Source organism: Corvus kubaryi, unplaced genomic scaffold, assembly GCF_017639235.1.
Source record: "Corvus kubaryi isolate FWS band 111438036 unplaced genomic scaffold, C.kubaryi_AGA036_p1.0 138, whole genome shotgun sequence".
Classification (NCBI taxonomy): Eukaryota; Metazoa; Chordata; class Aves; order Passeriformes; family Corvidae; genus Corvus; species Corvus kubaryi.
In genome coordinates, this window is record NW_024580672.1 from 16,150,309 (window position 1) to 16,165,083 (window position 14,775).

A 14,775-nucleotide genomic window follows, 5' to 3' on the forward strand; every position below is an offset into this window, starting at 1 on the left:
TCTATTGACTCTAAGAAAGTGTTACATTACAGTCCTCAAAGTGTCCCTAGACAGCAGCTTAGGAAGCAAACTGTTAGTCACAGTGACAGGATGTACTGAAGAGAGCTCCTTGCTTTTAACCCCTTCTGAACTTCTCATAGCTTTTGGTTTCTTTCAGACAATGAGTTTGCATTTCCACGTGAAATTAGGTTATGGTTTCATCCTGCTGCCAAGCTGTCAGATGCTGACTTTGGAAGCAAGTAGCATTTAGTATTCCTCTGATGCTTTTTTGAGCACATTAATGTTAGTAGCCCTTTTTTAGTATTTGTAACTGTGTACAGGAATGTACATTCTGAAACCCACTTCCTCCCAGCTGCCTACAGGCTATATTCAGACATGGAGAACAAAATTAATGAGGCTTTTCTCAGGTCTCTGATGATTATGCTGAAATATATGTTTAATAGAGCTACCTGAATAATTTGGAAAGTGTAGCCCTTTCAGGATTCTCTTTGTTTTCAAATAATTTGTGCTGGGCCAGACCAAATTGAGGTCATCTGCTGAACTTCTGTTACTCTGTCATGGATCATTCTTGTGTTCTCTTCTGGAGTAGTTTGTTAACAAGCACAGGGCAGAATCACCCTTCAGTGGAGGCTTTCTGAGGTTGTGGCACAGTTGGCACCTTTTGGTTGGGTAACTTTATTTTCCTTCCTTTGTGGCAGGAAAATCAGTCAATAGTCACCAGTGTTCAGAAGCACACTAGATCTTAGCAAACTCATCCATAAATATTTACTTTGATAACACACCACACAAGTCTTGTTTGGTAATGGCTTAATGCATCATTTTTCACATGGGGATTTTTTTTTCTCCTGAGACAGAAGTCGACTATATCATGAGTGACTTCCTCAGAGGCCACATGTAACCTCTCAGTCAGGGGAATATGGGATCAGAGCCAAAACTGAACTCAGGTGTCTCATTCAATGCCCTGGCCACAAATATAGTTCATGGGGTGAAGATTAGAAGGAGAACTCCAAGGGGCACTTGTGCTTGGTCTTAAATACTGAATTCTAGCCTGAAGCAACCTGGGGTTCACAGGAAGGCTGACAGGATTACTGTCATGGAGCTGGGTCATGCTGACTATCTACTATGTAGTTTTGTTGTGATATGTTGCTAAATAGAAACAAGATTGAAATAACTGTGTAAGAAACTCTTCAGAAGATTCAGACTTACTGTACAATTGATTCTGTTGTTCCCAGCCCATATTCTGATGTAAATTGGTCTCTCTCAGCATCTCTGACTGAGTTTTGTGCCTTGTGCTTTGCAACCTTGCTGTTAATAACACATCTTGGGACAGCTGCTTGGGCCTAGGGACAGCATCTGCTCTTGAGGTTGCAAATTGTGCTTTGCAGAAGTGAGGAACCACAGGACCATCTCCCAGAGCTGCTGTGAAAAGAAATCTTGTCTTTTTTACTTACAGCATGAAGTACATCTGGTTTTTAAGGTTTGCAAGTAAAGGTCTGTTTCAAAATACAACGAAGGCTCAATAAATTGGGTTGGTTTATGTTCCAGAATGTTGTTGATTTAGCAGGGATCACACTGATTAAATGTAACTTACGAGAAACAGGGCTAGTCAAACCCTAGACAGTAGAAATGCACTGAAGTTGCATTGTGATTACAGATCTTACGTTTGCACTCTCTAAACAAATTAGGGATGAATGTTATCTCTGTTGAATAGAGCTTCAGAGGACCAGTGCAATCAGCTACTTAGGTTATAGCCTTCCAATAAAAGTGGGACAGATGTGTATGTGTACTCTTAAAAGAAAGTACATTGCCTAAACCAGCTGTCTTTTTTCACAGAATTTCATTAGTAAAATTGCCTTACTTAATATATAACTTTACCCCAGAGTACATTTGCAGGTTAGTTGCTTGACAGGGAAATTTGATGTGTTGTTTAAGATACAGTCTTTTTCTGCACCAGTGGTTTTGTTCTCTAATAATCTGCTGTATTTTTCTCTGCAGTTAGGCTCTCTTAGAGAGAAGTTTCCAGGGTTAGATGAGCATTTTATTCTTTTTGGTGCTTGTTAAAAAAATAAGAATATTCCAAATGTTGTAGTTTTTATATAGCTTCCAAGAAAGATGAATTTGCAGTCTCAAGAGGGGGAAATTGCAAAAGAAAACGTTTGGGAGGATTTCTGCCCTTCTGAAAGTATCCAGATTGTCCTGATCACCTTGGACAGTTTGTTCTGCTCCTTTTGTGATAATTCACATTCCTGCCTACAATCTGTTTTTATCTCTTTTCTTTGGTGTTTTTCACCCCATCTAAATTCAGAAGAGAGGGAACTCTAACTTGTATCTGTTTGCCGAATGTGATTGATGCCATTAGTGCCTTGGGAATAATCAATACTAACATACTGACTGTTTTCTTTCCACAGACCAGGTAACAAAAAAAGATCTTGAAAATGTGCTGCAAAAGTTCACAGGGGACATCATGCAAGTCCCTCCACTGTAAGTTCCATGATATTCAGGCACTCGGGACAGTTGTGTTCAGCTGTCAGAGCTTGCCAACAGAAGTTAATTCTCTCAGAAGTATTAAGACACATTTTGACAAGAGGATAGAGGCCAGGCAGTCAGGAGTTTAACATTTGCAACATTTGCAGGTTATGCTTGTTTGAAGATCAGCACAAATGGTGATCTGGAGTCTGTGGGTGTTTTGGGTAAATGTAAAGTAGCAAAAGTCTTAAACAGCTTTGCAGGGCTTGTCTTCTATCCTGTCTTCCAATCTTACTGACTTCTCTGTGAAGTGCCTTAAATGACTTTGAATTAGTTTTCTGAAAACTTAGAGTATGAATGAGTGATTAGTGACTGAGCTTCTGTAGCTTAGCAAATTCCTTATGGTCAGGTGAGCCATAGTAGCTGGCAGCGTGCATGACTTAGCTTGTGACAGATGGCTTTTATGGTGATTTGAGCTAACCTGCTTTCCTTTGCATTTGCCATGTGTCACTTACCGTGGTTCCAGTGTGAGCCCTGTAGGGTCAGTAATGCCCCACGTGTTCTGCTTCATGTGACCTGTTTCCAATTGCACTCTACTATTGTGAGCAAGATTTTTTGATTTTTCTATGGTCATCTTTCTGTCATCCAAAGTTGGAGCTTTGGATAAAGTTCCATGTAATCAGTGAAATCAGTTTCTTTGCTTCTGTAGTGGTTCCCTAAACATCCTAGAACTTGGCAGCTGCTGTTCAGGAAAGACCCTGGTGTGAGACAAGGAAAGGTGCAATGTAGAATTACAGGGGTTGTCTGAGTGGCTCCCAGTGCTCAGCTCAACATAGCACTGAAATAGAGGATGCCCTGCAGATTTCTGAGACACAGAATGTTAGAGGCAGCTGCAAGTGGTGTAACCCTTATAGAAACCCTTTTGTTTCATAAACTGCAAAGTGAGTGATGCAATGCTTTTAAATCTGTACAGCAAGAGAGGAATACAGGACCATCTCTTGTTTTCTGCTTTATATAACTACTGGTAAATGGATGATTCTGTGTCCAAGAGATTTCAGCAGAATTTGCTGTGTTTTTGTGGTTTTTTGTGAGTACTTGGATAGGAGTAACATGGTGTGCTACTCTAGTACAATATTACCAGGATCTGGAGAATGGGAAGCCTGCTGTATTACAACCGTATGACACAAATTTTCATGCTCTGTCTTATCAGCTATTCTGCTTTGAAGAAGGGTGGAGAAAGGCTTTCAACTCTGATGAAGAGAGGGGAAGCAGTGGAAGCAAAGCCAGCTCGGCCAGTAAGAGTGTACAGCCTTTCTCTCCAGCAGTTCCAGCCACCACTGTTCACGCTGGGTAAAGGTCAAAGATTATTACGCAGAGTGATGCTCCCAGCTTGTTAATGTTTATTTACACTCAGAATGGGACTAAGAGAGTGAAGGGGGTTTCATTTCGCTCAGCTACTTATTTGGTGTGAGCCCATGTGCACAGACTTTCACTTTGCATTGAAAGCACCGTATTTTGCTTTTAAGTTAAGCTGATTATATCTGATCTCTCAGTGAGGGAAAATTCTGAGAGACTGGTCAGGGGATTATTTACATCTGTCCATGATTTTGCAACCTCCAGCTCATTCCTCTCTTCAGGTCTGCTTACTTCACTGCCATTCTTTTACACAGATGCCCAGACCTGCTGGCATCTCTTCCAGGATGAGATTCAGTTACTGTCAGACCCCTTTCTTGTTGAGGTGGCAGGATCTTATCCTTCCTTCTGTCTTCCTTCCTACTGCCAAGAAACTTGGGTAGTGCATTAAGAGGCATATTAATAAATAAACCAGAAAGATTGTTGTAAATGTTTAATGCTGCTGTAAGGTTGAGATGATGCCTCGTATTGATCTGTCTGCCCAGTTGATCCCCAGTCCTGTGACAGACCAGATGTTTTATGGTGAACAGGTATGAGTGACAGAACTCAGTGCTGTGTGACTTCAGCCCTTACGTTATAGTTGGGTGACAAGTAGCTGATCACTGGCAGAGGGGGAAGGGAAGGGCTGAGAGAACAGGGAAAGTTAAAGGTGAATTTTAAAATTTTAATGGAGCTGCCTGTCTGCAGTGTCTGAAAAGCACTGATAGTCAGTTTAGGCTATACTTGAAATAACTTGCTTTCATCATTAGAAGTATGAATCAACCTGAAATACTTAAAATGAATAGGACTGAAGCATATCTTAAGATACCATACCAGGTACTTATATTCTGGTGAGTTAGTACAGTTGCCATTTTATTTGCTTTCCCTCCTATCTAGCTTAGCAGTCTCACCCTCACATATGTTACAGGATGAATAATTGATGTTGCATCCTATAAATATTTTATCACTGGGTTGTTTGCTTAGCACATTTTTACATTTATGTGGGGGCATGGCTTCTATGTAAAGTAGATTTCACGTGGCACTGGCAATTTACCATGTCACTTTTAACATTCCAGATGTTGAATGTGGTGGTGGCTTTTATGTCAGGAGCCTGGTCAATGACATTGGCAAAGGTAGGCATGAAAAAAACCAATGACCATCTAAGGAATGAGTGTGTGTTTATGGAAAAATTTTGTCATTCTGTATATCTCAAGTTACTTAGACCTGTGTGTTATTTTGCAGAATTGTAGTGCTATCACTTGTTTTTATATACACTCAGGTAATTTCCTTAGGGGCATGGGGGAATGATGGCTAAATAATTGCCAGAGGACCTTGGGGGCCAGGTGATAAAAATGGAGCAAGCAATAGCACTGAGCAAGATAATGCAAGGTGAGGGGGGGGACTTTTTTCCCCCCCCTCTTTCATGTGTTAAAGATAATTCAGATTAAGGATGAGGAGAAGAAAGATACTGTCTTTTTAAACATTATTCATCACATTTTGAAAACAGATTGCACAGAACATTACCATGCGCATAATAAACCCTATCTGCTGGAAAGACTTCCACGCTGGTGATGATTTTTCTAGTGTTTTCTTTCTCCTTTGCCTGAACTGTGAATAGTTTTGCTTTCCCGCAGGGTTATTTGTCTTTTGCTCTGTATCTATCAAACTGCATGATGGAGAATAGATAATCCATTTCAAACTTTTTTTTTTTTATTGGTACATCTGCAGGAAGGCAAGTAATGTGGGATAACCCCACGAATTTCAATGTTGTTCTTTGTGCTTAGGCAAGTCAAAGTTTCTGTTACCTTCTGAGCATACTGCCTTATGTTTAGCCCTTTAATGACAAGCCAAGATAAAGTCTGTCCATGGCTGACTTATTTTCAAAAATTGAAAATGAAATCTTCCTGCATCAGAAAGGGTGGGAGAGAATATTTTAGTGTGCCTGTGTACTTACAAGTCAGCTCTAGTTGCTGTTATGTTTTGTAGCTTCTTGATATGTAATTATGTCCTGCTGGTATTTATTTAACATAGGAGAGCATTTGTATGTATTTTTTATTTTTCCTTATCTTAGTTTCTATTATCCTGATAGGCAGCACAGGATAAAAATGTTAAAAATTCCTCTTGAAGTCAGGAAGTGCTAAGGCCTCAAAATATGTGGAAAAATAGTTCACGGTCACTTGAGAATGCAGAGTGTTCTGCTTAAATCTTATGACATTATTTCCTCACTTTTCATTCTGATCTAAATCTGGGAAAATTCATGACAGCTTTCTGTCACATTCTGAACTCTTTACTGCACTGGACAGCTATTGAAATCAAAAGACTTCCTTGGGTCAAATTTAAGAAGATACAAACGAGTGATAAATCTTCATGACCTTCCTTGTCAAACAAAGCAGAATCATGTAGAAGGCTACATATAAAAATACATTTTAAGTGAGCTGGAAGTGGAATGTGAAGTTTTTCCATGTACTTTGTCCAATGCCTCTTTCCTCCTTTGCTGCAGAGCTCTCTACCTGTGCCACAGTGCAGGAGCTGACCCGCACCAAGCAGGGGCCGTTCACACTGGAGGAGCACGCCCTGCACGAAGACAAATGGACAATTGATGAAATTGCCCGGTCCTTGGAGCACTGCACAGCCCTGCTCCTGGGAGGGCCATCTCGGAAAAAATTGAAGACAGAGCATCCTGGTGAAACTGCTGTAATCTGTGAGGATAAGTGATAAGTTGGGTCAAGGAAAAAGACTGAATGATTGAGATGTTTGAAGATTGGGTTGGGATTGTCTCGCCTCCTGTGTAAATCTACAAGTCTGTACTGGGAAGGTGACGAGCTGCAGCGCAAGAGAAATCATTCTTTTGTTTTCTGGGCTTAGAATGTGCACTGAAAATATCCAGTGGTAGCTGTGTTCCTGATTGTTTATTGTCCTTTTTGCACACTGCAACTGATGCCAAATTTTTATAAACTTTCAAAGAACTTTCAGGGTGCAGGATGGCTGCTGTTGTGAATTCATCAATTAAAAAGATTATATACAATAACGTCTGATGAATGTGCTCCAAAAAAATTTTCCTTTTCTTTGCAGCTGGTAATCAAATCCTGAAATACCACGGTGACAAGTCTGTTGTGGCATGAAAGATGGAAGAATGTGGTGTAGCAATTTGAAATCCATTTCAGGATATATCCATTTTACTGTAGTTTTTCCTATGTGGATTGTTCTTCCAGTCAAATGTTCCTAGAATGCGGTATATGCAGGTGCTTATATTTTAAGTTAAGTCTGAAATACCAGCCTAAGAGAACAGTTCTAAGTATAAACAGTCCCTGAAGATGACTGGTTTGTGTCAGCACCTTACAGAAAGGTGTTACATGAAGTGGTGGTTCCAAACTTACTTTCAGTCTAAGAAATTAAATAAATATCCTGAAGTTTCTCATTGCAGGATACCTTTCCGGACATCTATAGGACTTATTTTTGTTTTCTGTACAATAAGCAACTGAAGTCTATGCAAGATGAATGAAGGTTTTGTTTAGAGGGAGGATAGACTTTGTTTTATTGTTCAGTAAACAGTTTTCTTCCTTTGTATATTCTTATAAAGAACTTAAGATGTTGAAAATAGCACAAGCAAATTGAAATGTTAAAACACTACAGCAGCAGCATCATATTTTAAAGTACAATATGGATGAAGTAATGGATACAAGAAATTTTGATTTCAGGGATGGGAGAAAAGCTTTTGTCAGTGAGGTAACAGTGGGAGATTTTTGTTTCTTTTTGGGGTAGGTTTTCTGGTACTTCGGGTAGAAACGGAGAAGGAAGAGATTATTTCCTAAAGAAATCAAATAAAGCAGAAAATTTCTTTTTCCAGTATACTTATCTTGAATGATCAAAGACTTTATTTGAAACACAGTTCTCTTATTGTCCGAATCTGTATTTTCCCAAGAACCTAATTTATGTTATCCCAGTGGTTTTCTAGATTAAGTTCTCATTTTATTTATCTTCCTGATTTTTTAAAAATAGCACATGAGATATAATTCTGTTAGTCTGCTTCGTTAATCTTCAGGGATTTGTTTCTTTAAAAATCAGTGCAATTGAGAAATCTCTCTATTAATAGGGTACATTTGGATACAGTGTTGTAAGTGTCTAACACATTCTTAATCTCATCTGTTTGTTTAATGCTCACCAAGCCTTTCCTGCTATTCCATTTAAGAGCCCCTGATATTTTTAATTTCAAAAGGAGAATTCTATTTTCATCAGCTTTTTGGTTAGCTTGCAACTGGTCTGTTGTAATTATTGCTAACAGATCTGTGATCGTGAGAAGACAGGATCTGTTCCATAGTCTAGTCACTGGAGAGGAATGAAATGGCAATTAAAAAACAGCATCTTGTGGACATCAACAAGTTCTGGTTTAGGCTGCAAGTCCTTATGCATATGGAAAGCATAGGGAGAGATGGAATGCAGTTGTTCATGATCGGGAATCTGCACAGAACCATTCAGATTGGAAAAGAGCTTTAAGACCATTAGGGCTGACCATTACCCCAGCAGTGCCAAGTCCACCCCTTCACCAGCTTTAGCTAGGGCTTTTTTCCTGGAATTCCTCTCACCTTCCCCAGTGCATCAGAAATGAAGGTAGAATTTCTTTATCTCAAATTAATGACAAACTTCTCCTGTAGTTCTCTTGTATTGAACTACAGAAGGTGTTTCCCATAGCACTGGGTAGCAGGTGTGTTTGGCTGGAGCTGTGAGTGGCTGGACAAACCCATGGCAGGCAGCAGGAAGTGTTCTTGGAAAACACAGTGTGAAGAGTGCAATAAAGCCATGAATAGTTTATGCAGTAAGCACTGATGAGTGTCACCCCCGTTCCATTCCTAAATACTCGAGCTATCTTCTCAAACATTCCAACTCCTCTGGCTACTTCCCAGTGATTTTCCTGTGTGCTGGACCTCACGTGTATGCTTTCTCCTAAGTTCCCCCATGCTTTAATGGCTCTCTGAGCCTGTAGTTCCAGTGAATAGTAATGGGGAAGGCACTGAAAACTTCAGGAATAACTCACTTAGATATGTTTTAATAAGTGTTTAACCCACTATCTTGAAACTATGCAGATTTGGAGGTAAGTGTTGTGTTCCCATGGGAACCTAGGGAAATACTCATTCTAACTTCCTTATTCTTACTAGCATGCTCATCCCAGAGATGCCAGACTTCAGAATTGGGCTATATCCACAGCGTAATGTGTTTTTGTTAGAAGAAAATATCTTGGTTACTGACAGTCACGATATCTCAACATTCAAGAGGAAAAGTGTGCATACAATATTTATGAGACTACTAGAAGAGTTAGTACTGAGATTCTAGCTGAAGCAAATGGTATTTAATAGGAATTTTATGGTACTCTGGCCAGAAAATGTGCGTGTCTCTGATTTACCATTTAAAATATATCCGTGACACAGATCAAAAGATTTGTCTCATTTTAATGAGCATTGTTCATGGTGAAAGTCCTGATGCAAAAGCGTGTCCTGCTTCTTGAGCTGAGTATTGTCTGTCCTCAATGTGGTCTTGCTGTCTTTAGTCCATGGAAGTGTGGTACCATAGCCTGCCTGAGTGCTCCAATGCTGCTGCTGCTTCAGTGAGTTTGACAAGGGCTGCAGAATTTGTCTCCCTTTAATGTCTCTGCCTGCCTGCCTGTCTGTCTTTCTTCCTTATTTAAATGGTAGTTTTCACTTCATAATATACTTCTGCTGCCAGCAGAATAAAACTGGGAGCAACTCCCCCAATTTTGGGATATCTTATTTTTTTATTTTAATAGATGGTGAATTTGCTGCTCTGGGCGTGAATGGCTCTCTGACTCTAATGAGTAGGGTCATGCTGTTTGCTTGGCAGAGTCAAGGAGTGAGTTTGCAATGGTGTTAATTTTATTAAAAAGGCCTTTTTAATAAAATTTTAAGAAGCAAAGTGAGAGCATGTGTGTGTGAGGGTGTAACTGCAATATACAGCCAGAGGGAAATCACAGAGACACTGAATGGATTCAGCCAGCCTGGGCAAAATTATTGTCTCTATTAAAAAGCAGTCATTGTTTCTAATAGCCATGGTTGAATTCTCTTCTTTGTGAGACCTGATTAAGTAAATCACCAATAGTTAAAGGCATGTGAGGCAAGCAGGTTTATTATGTGAATGCTTATGTCTGCTTGGGGTGAGGAGATGCTGCATCTCTTACTGTCTCTGCCATCAGCTGCTAAGATCATATAGGTGTAAACAGGCAAAGCAAGAAGTTGGTAATTGGGAGTGGGTGGCTGCTGTGCTCAAGAAGAAAAGAACTATATTGCTAGAAAAAATCCCATATTTTTTTCCAGTTCTCTTTTTGGGGAAGTGTTGGAGACAATGCCATGGTTCACAGAAAGTCTTAGCATGGCTGCCTGAGAAGCACCTTATGTTTTTGTTATGGGTGTGAATGTCTGGGGCTTTAGTCCTTGTCCCTCCTCACCTCTAGCTCGAAGAAGTGGGATAAATCAAAGCTGCAGCCTCTCCCCAACTTTTCTGTGTCACATTGCTCCGTGTGTTGTGGATGCTGGAGCAATCCTGTGCTCAGACTCTGGGCTCTAAGGGGGATTGTGTGGCTAGCCCCAGAAGTTAGCAGGAACAGAATGAGGAGGACAAAAAATGAGGCAATAGAAATTGAAATATAAACACAAAATAGCTGCCTTCTTACCAGACATACTCATTTTAGGTTACAGCTCTCTGTCTGGCCTTTCCGCTCTGCATCCCATTCCCTTATCTCCTGTCTGAGACAGTTCATCCTAAGACTTTCCTTATCCTGTCTTTTGAATTCCTTTCTGGGTACATGTGAGCCTTGGGGCAGTGTGGAGCAAAGAGGTTGTGTGGTTTCTGGGGGACAGGGATGCTGTTAACAAAGCAGAACTGAAAAGGATGAGGTGTGTCTGGTCCCTTACCATGACCCTTTCGTAAGAGAGATGTGGTTCTGAATGCTTTAGTGCCATTTCCCTGGGACATGGGATTATTTTAGATATTTCAGAATTAAGTACTTCAAAGTCAAATCTCTAGCCTGAGTATGTGCATTAGAAACAAAATGCATCATTTCACAGATGTCACACTACTTTTAGTGGCTTCAGAACATGATTTTACAGCTTAAAAGGAGGGGGGTAGAAAAGGAATGGCAAAAGGTAAATGCATATTTCAGTTCTTATGTTTTTAAAGTAGATAAACTCAGTTTTAGTAATTATGTAAGAAAAGACATCAAGTGTTCTAATGGAGCAAAGAGAAGGAACACAATTTTTACTGCCTTTCCTGTTTCTTTTAGCACATAGAACAATTAGCTTAAATATGCCATTTCAAAGCTTAAGAAGCTTTTATGTGGAAATGCTTGAGAAATTGTTACTGTGTGCTGATGTGAAAAAAGGCATTTATTTTCATTTCAGCAGTTGAAAAGATAGTTTCCTGTGATGCCCTTCAAAAGGCGGTGTTTTGTTTATATGGAATTGCAGTAAATCCTTAGCATAACTTAGTGGTGTGTTCATAATAAATCATTTCCCACAGCTGGCTGTCCTAGGGATCACAAAATTGTTTCAAGTTCTGCAGGTACATAGTAGGCATTCCCAGTGGAAATGGAACATTGCATACAAACACTAAATGCATTTAGAAAACAGGAGTAATTCTCAGTGATCTTTGCTATGTGGATTACTCTTTTGGTGAAATATGCAGGCGGTGTTAAACCTCGCTGCTGCTTTTCTGTGTGGTTTGTGTACAGTTTTTTACTCTATAGTCTTAATTTGACAAAGGGCACTGGCAGACTCTTGATTTCTTGTCCAGGTGATTAATTTCACCCAGCAGCTGCATACACAGAGACATTCCTGGCTTTAACCTCTTCATGTACCAGTTATGATTCCCAAGGATGGCACAGTGCCAGCAGAAAGAAGCATGTGTTCGCCTCATCTGTCCCAGTCATAGGCTGGTGTGTGGCGTGTTGCTGGTGCAAATAAACCAGAATGTTGGGAGAAGACCCTGTGTCTCATTCTCTTGTCCCGATAACCTCCAGCAAACGATGGAGGGAGTGACAGGGGACAACAATTTTCCAGTAATCCCCCCTCTAAGTAAGAATCAGTGGGAAATGGCAGTGAGGTCTGTGGGAACAGAGCTAACTTAAAGCATGTGATTATTTATGACCTCAGAGAGAGGACTCCTGTCCTGTTTTATTAAATTATGTAAGTTATTACTGAATTAAGGTCCTGCGTGTTTCATTTTCACCTATCATGTTTTTCTTTTTTTTTTTTCCATTTTACTAATGCGAACCAATGGTTTGAAAAATTGTATTGCTTCTTACAGGAGAAAAAAGAGACTAAAATAAGTATTAATGGTGTGGCACAACACTTAGAGTTGTTCCATGTCTAATGAATATGTAGCAGTTCTATTTTCTACTTAAACACACAAAAGTTGTCAGAGTAGAATTGGTTTTATTTTTTAAAAAAATGTGTTTATCTAGGAAATTAATTTCTCTAGGGAGTGCTATTAAAGGCTGCACAGAGTGGAACAACCTATTTGAGTGTGTTGGTGATCTGTTTCTAGAGTTAGGAACATTTTTATTGAATTGTGTTCCATATCCCTGCACCAGTTTTGTCTGTTTTTCTTTGCTGTACCATAGATGTTAATTACTGGAAAGAGCACAGTCATACAATCCAAGCTGCTGTTCAGCCACTCCTTTCCGTCAGTGCAAATAGGGAATGTACATCCCTGCTTTGCTCCCCTGCCTTAACAAATCCAAGTTGGTCCTTCAGGATTTTATAGAATCGACCCAGAAATAAGCCATTTTGCCACAGAGAAGGCAATGATTAGGACTTAAGGAAATGAAATTGTCTGGAAGCAGAGCGCGTTTCCTGGGTGCAAAGACAGAAGACAGCAGGATTGCCTATCCCGTGGATCTGCATTTTGATACTGAACACAGCACACCAGAGAGATTTTCCAAGAAGTGCATCTTGTAGAAGAGTATCCAGCTGTTGGATCACAGGAGTAAAGCTCCCACCATTTCTCTGTGGGATTTTCAAAGTAATTGGGTGAACTCTCCACCTCTCCTTTGCTAATGGAACTCACTGATTCTGTTTTGACTCTCACGTTCCAAGGCTGTTTTTTAAGCCCTTTGGTCAGCTCTTGAAATTCCTGCAGTTTTCTGTGGCTCTATACACACCAGATGTCATTCTGAGAGCATCTCTGACCCTCCATTTTTTTAGTTTTCACTTGTTTAGTTTAGAAGAAAAGTAAAAGGGAATGCCTGACGACATCTCCTCTGTTTCAGGCACAGACTTTCTGCTTTGTGCCTGTTGTTGTGTCAGGTAGACTTGGCAATAGGAGAGGGCATCCCATGAATCTCTCCCTGCACAAGAAAAACACACCTTTTCTCCCATCACTCCTGGAAAAAGTGCATGCTTGGGGTTTTTTTTTCAGAGCTGGACAGCTTTCCCCAAGCCCTTCCCCTGCTCGTGGTACCCTGAAATAATTCATCTCTCACTGCAACAATGCACTGGTTTCATAACTGGCCTCAGGCTATAAAACAAAGTTACAGTCTAGGGATGCTGCTGACTGTGGTCTGGAAGGGAGGAAAAAAAAAATTGACCAGGAGCGAGTAATTGTTGAGTGGCAGAAACACCTGAGAGTTCTTGGTAAATCAAGAAAAATGGCCGGTGTCTGAAAACACTGGTGTGGTACAAGGCTGCAAAAAAATGTGCTTTGGCTTTCTGAGGTGATTTTATAGCACTTGGCTTTGTTCTTTCTCAGCAATGTAAGAGTGCTCTCAGAACTGAGAATGGGATTATTGGTATCCAGTCAAACACTGTTGTGGGTTTTAGGAAGCTCAATTGATAAACATCTGTTTATTTTCTGGCAGACTTTATGTATATGTAACATCCTTCAGTAAAATGCAATAGGTAGTCAGCAAAGCTGAAATTCAAACTTGCTTTCTAGTGAATATGTCTTGGGGTGTCTTTATGATGTGTATCCCCTATCGCTGCTCTATGCCCAGAAATTAACTTTGTGCCTTTCTGTGCCTTTAAACTGAGCCTGAGAGGGGGGAGAGGAAAAAAACCCGAACTTTTCAAAGCAGTTGTTTCAAGGACACAGACTCACACTCCTCTGTGTTCTGCTGCTGCGGCAGCAAGCATGGAGGAAGCGCCCTGCTTGCTTTCCAGCCAGCTTTCAGCTCCTCCGGAGGGAGACGGAGAGTTGAACTTTGTTTTCCTGGGACTTCGGTTTTTCCCTTCTTCTCTTCTGGACTGTTTCAACATCAGAACACATCGGGAGAATTTTCCACCGAGGCCCTGGAGGTGGGCCCACACTGACCCAGCTCTGAGGAGGAGGAGAGAGACTACACCTATGGAAGGACTCTGAAATTTTCCAGGTTTCTTTCCACAGCGAGAGGTTTTATTATTTAGCATTGTTATCCTTCTCCTGTGTGTTTGTTAAATAAATAGGTTTTTAATCTCTTTCACTTTCCTCCGACGAAAATTTTTTTTCCCCTGAGCCTGGTGGGGGTGGGGTGGTTGTAACCTGTCTTCTATCAGAGGATGTTTTTCCTCAAAATTTGTCCTAACCGGCACAGAATGCCAGTGCACTTCCCAAGGAGCAGCTCTGGAGGGTGAGGAGGGCCCTGTGGCTCCATTCCGTGGGGTACAGTCATTGCTCCTGAAGGTACAGGCATTTTAAGGGAAGGGAACAGCTGGGAAGAAGAAGAAATCTTCAGCCTCCCCATTAGTGTATTTTACCCTTCAGTGAGAAAAATGTCTTTCAGTGTTTGTTTGGAGGTAAGGTCAATGCAGCAACTCTTCTATTATATATAACCCAAGCCACAGGCTTCATCTTCTGTTCTGGAGATTTATTTGACCCAGAGAGACCAGTGAGGAGCTGCAGCCAAGGGGAGAAAACACTTTATTTCTCAAAATTGAT

At 40.5% G+C, this 14,775-nt stretch overlaps 1 protein-coding gene across 2 annotated transcripts in view; it reads left to right on the forward strand.

Annotated features, from left to right (window-relative positions):
- The window catches only part of TRUB1 (TruB pseudouridine synthase family member 1), a 32,819-nt gene extending 20,441 nt beyond the window's left edge, over positions 1–12,378 (forward strand). Inside the window, exons 5-8 of one of the 2 annotated variants that reach the window (XM_042019401.1) lie at positions 2,409–2,481; positions 3,677–3,822; positions 4,935–4,991; positions 6,359–12,378. In XM_042019401.1, coding sequence (XP_041875335.1) covers positions 2,409–2,481; positions 3,677–3,822; positions 4,935–4,991; positions 6,359–6,573 — 491 coding nt within the window. In that variant the 3' untranslated portion in view covers positions 6,574–12,378. The remainder of the gene's footprint in view (positions 1–2,408; positions 2,482–3,676; positions 3,823–4,934; positions 4,992–6,358) is intronic. The other variant, XM_042019402.1, reaches the window with a different exon arrangement.
- Positions 12,379–14,775: the final 2,397 nt, after the last annotated feature.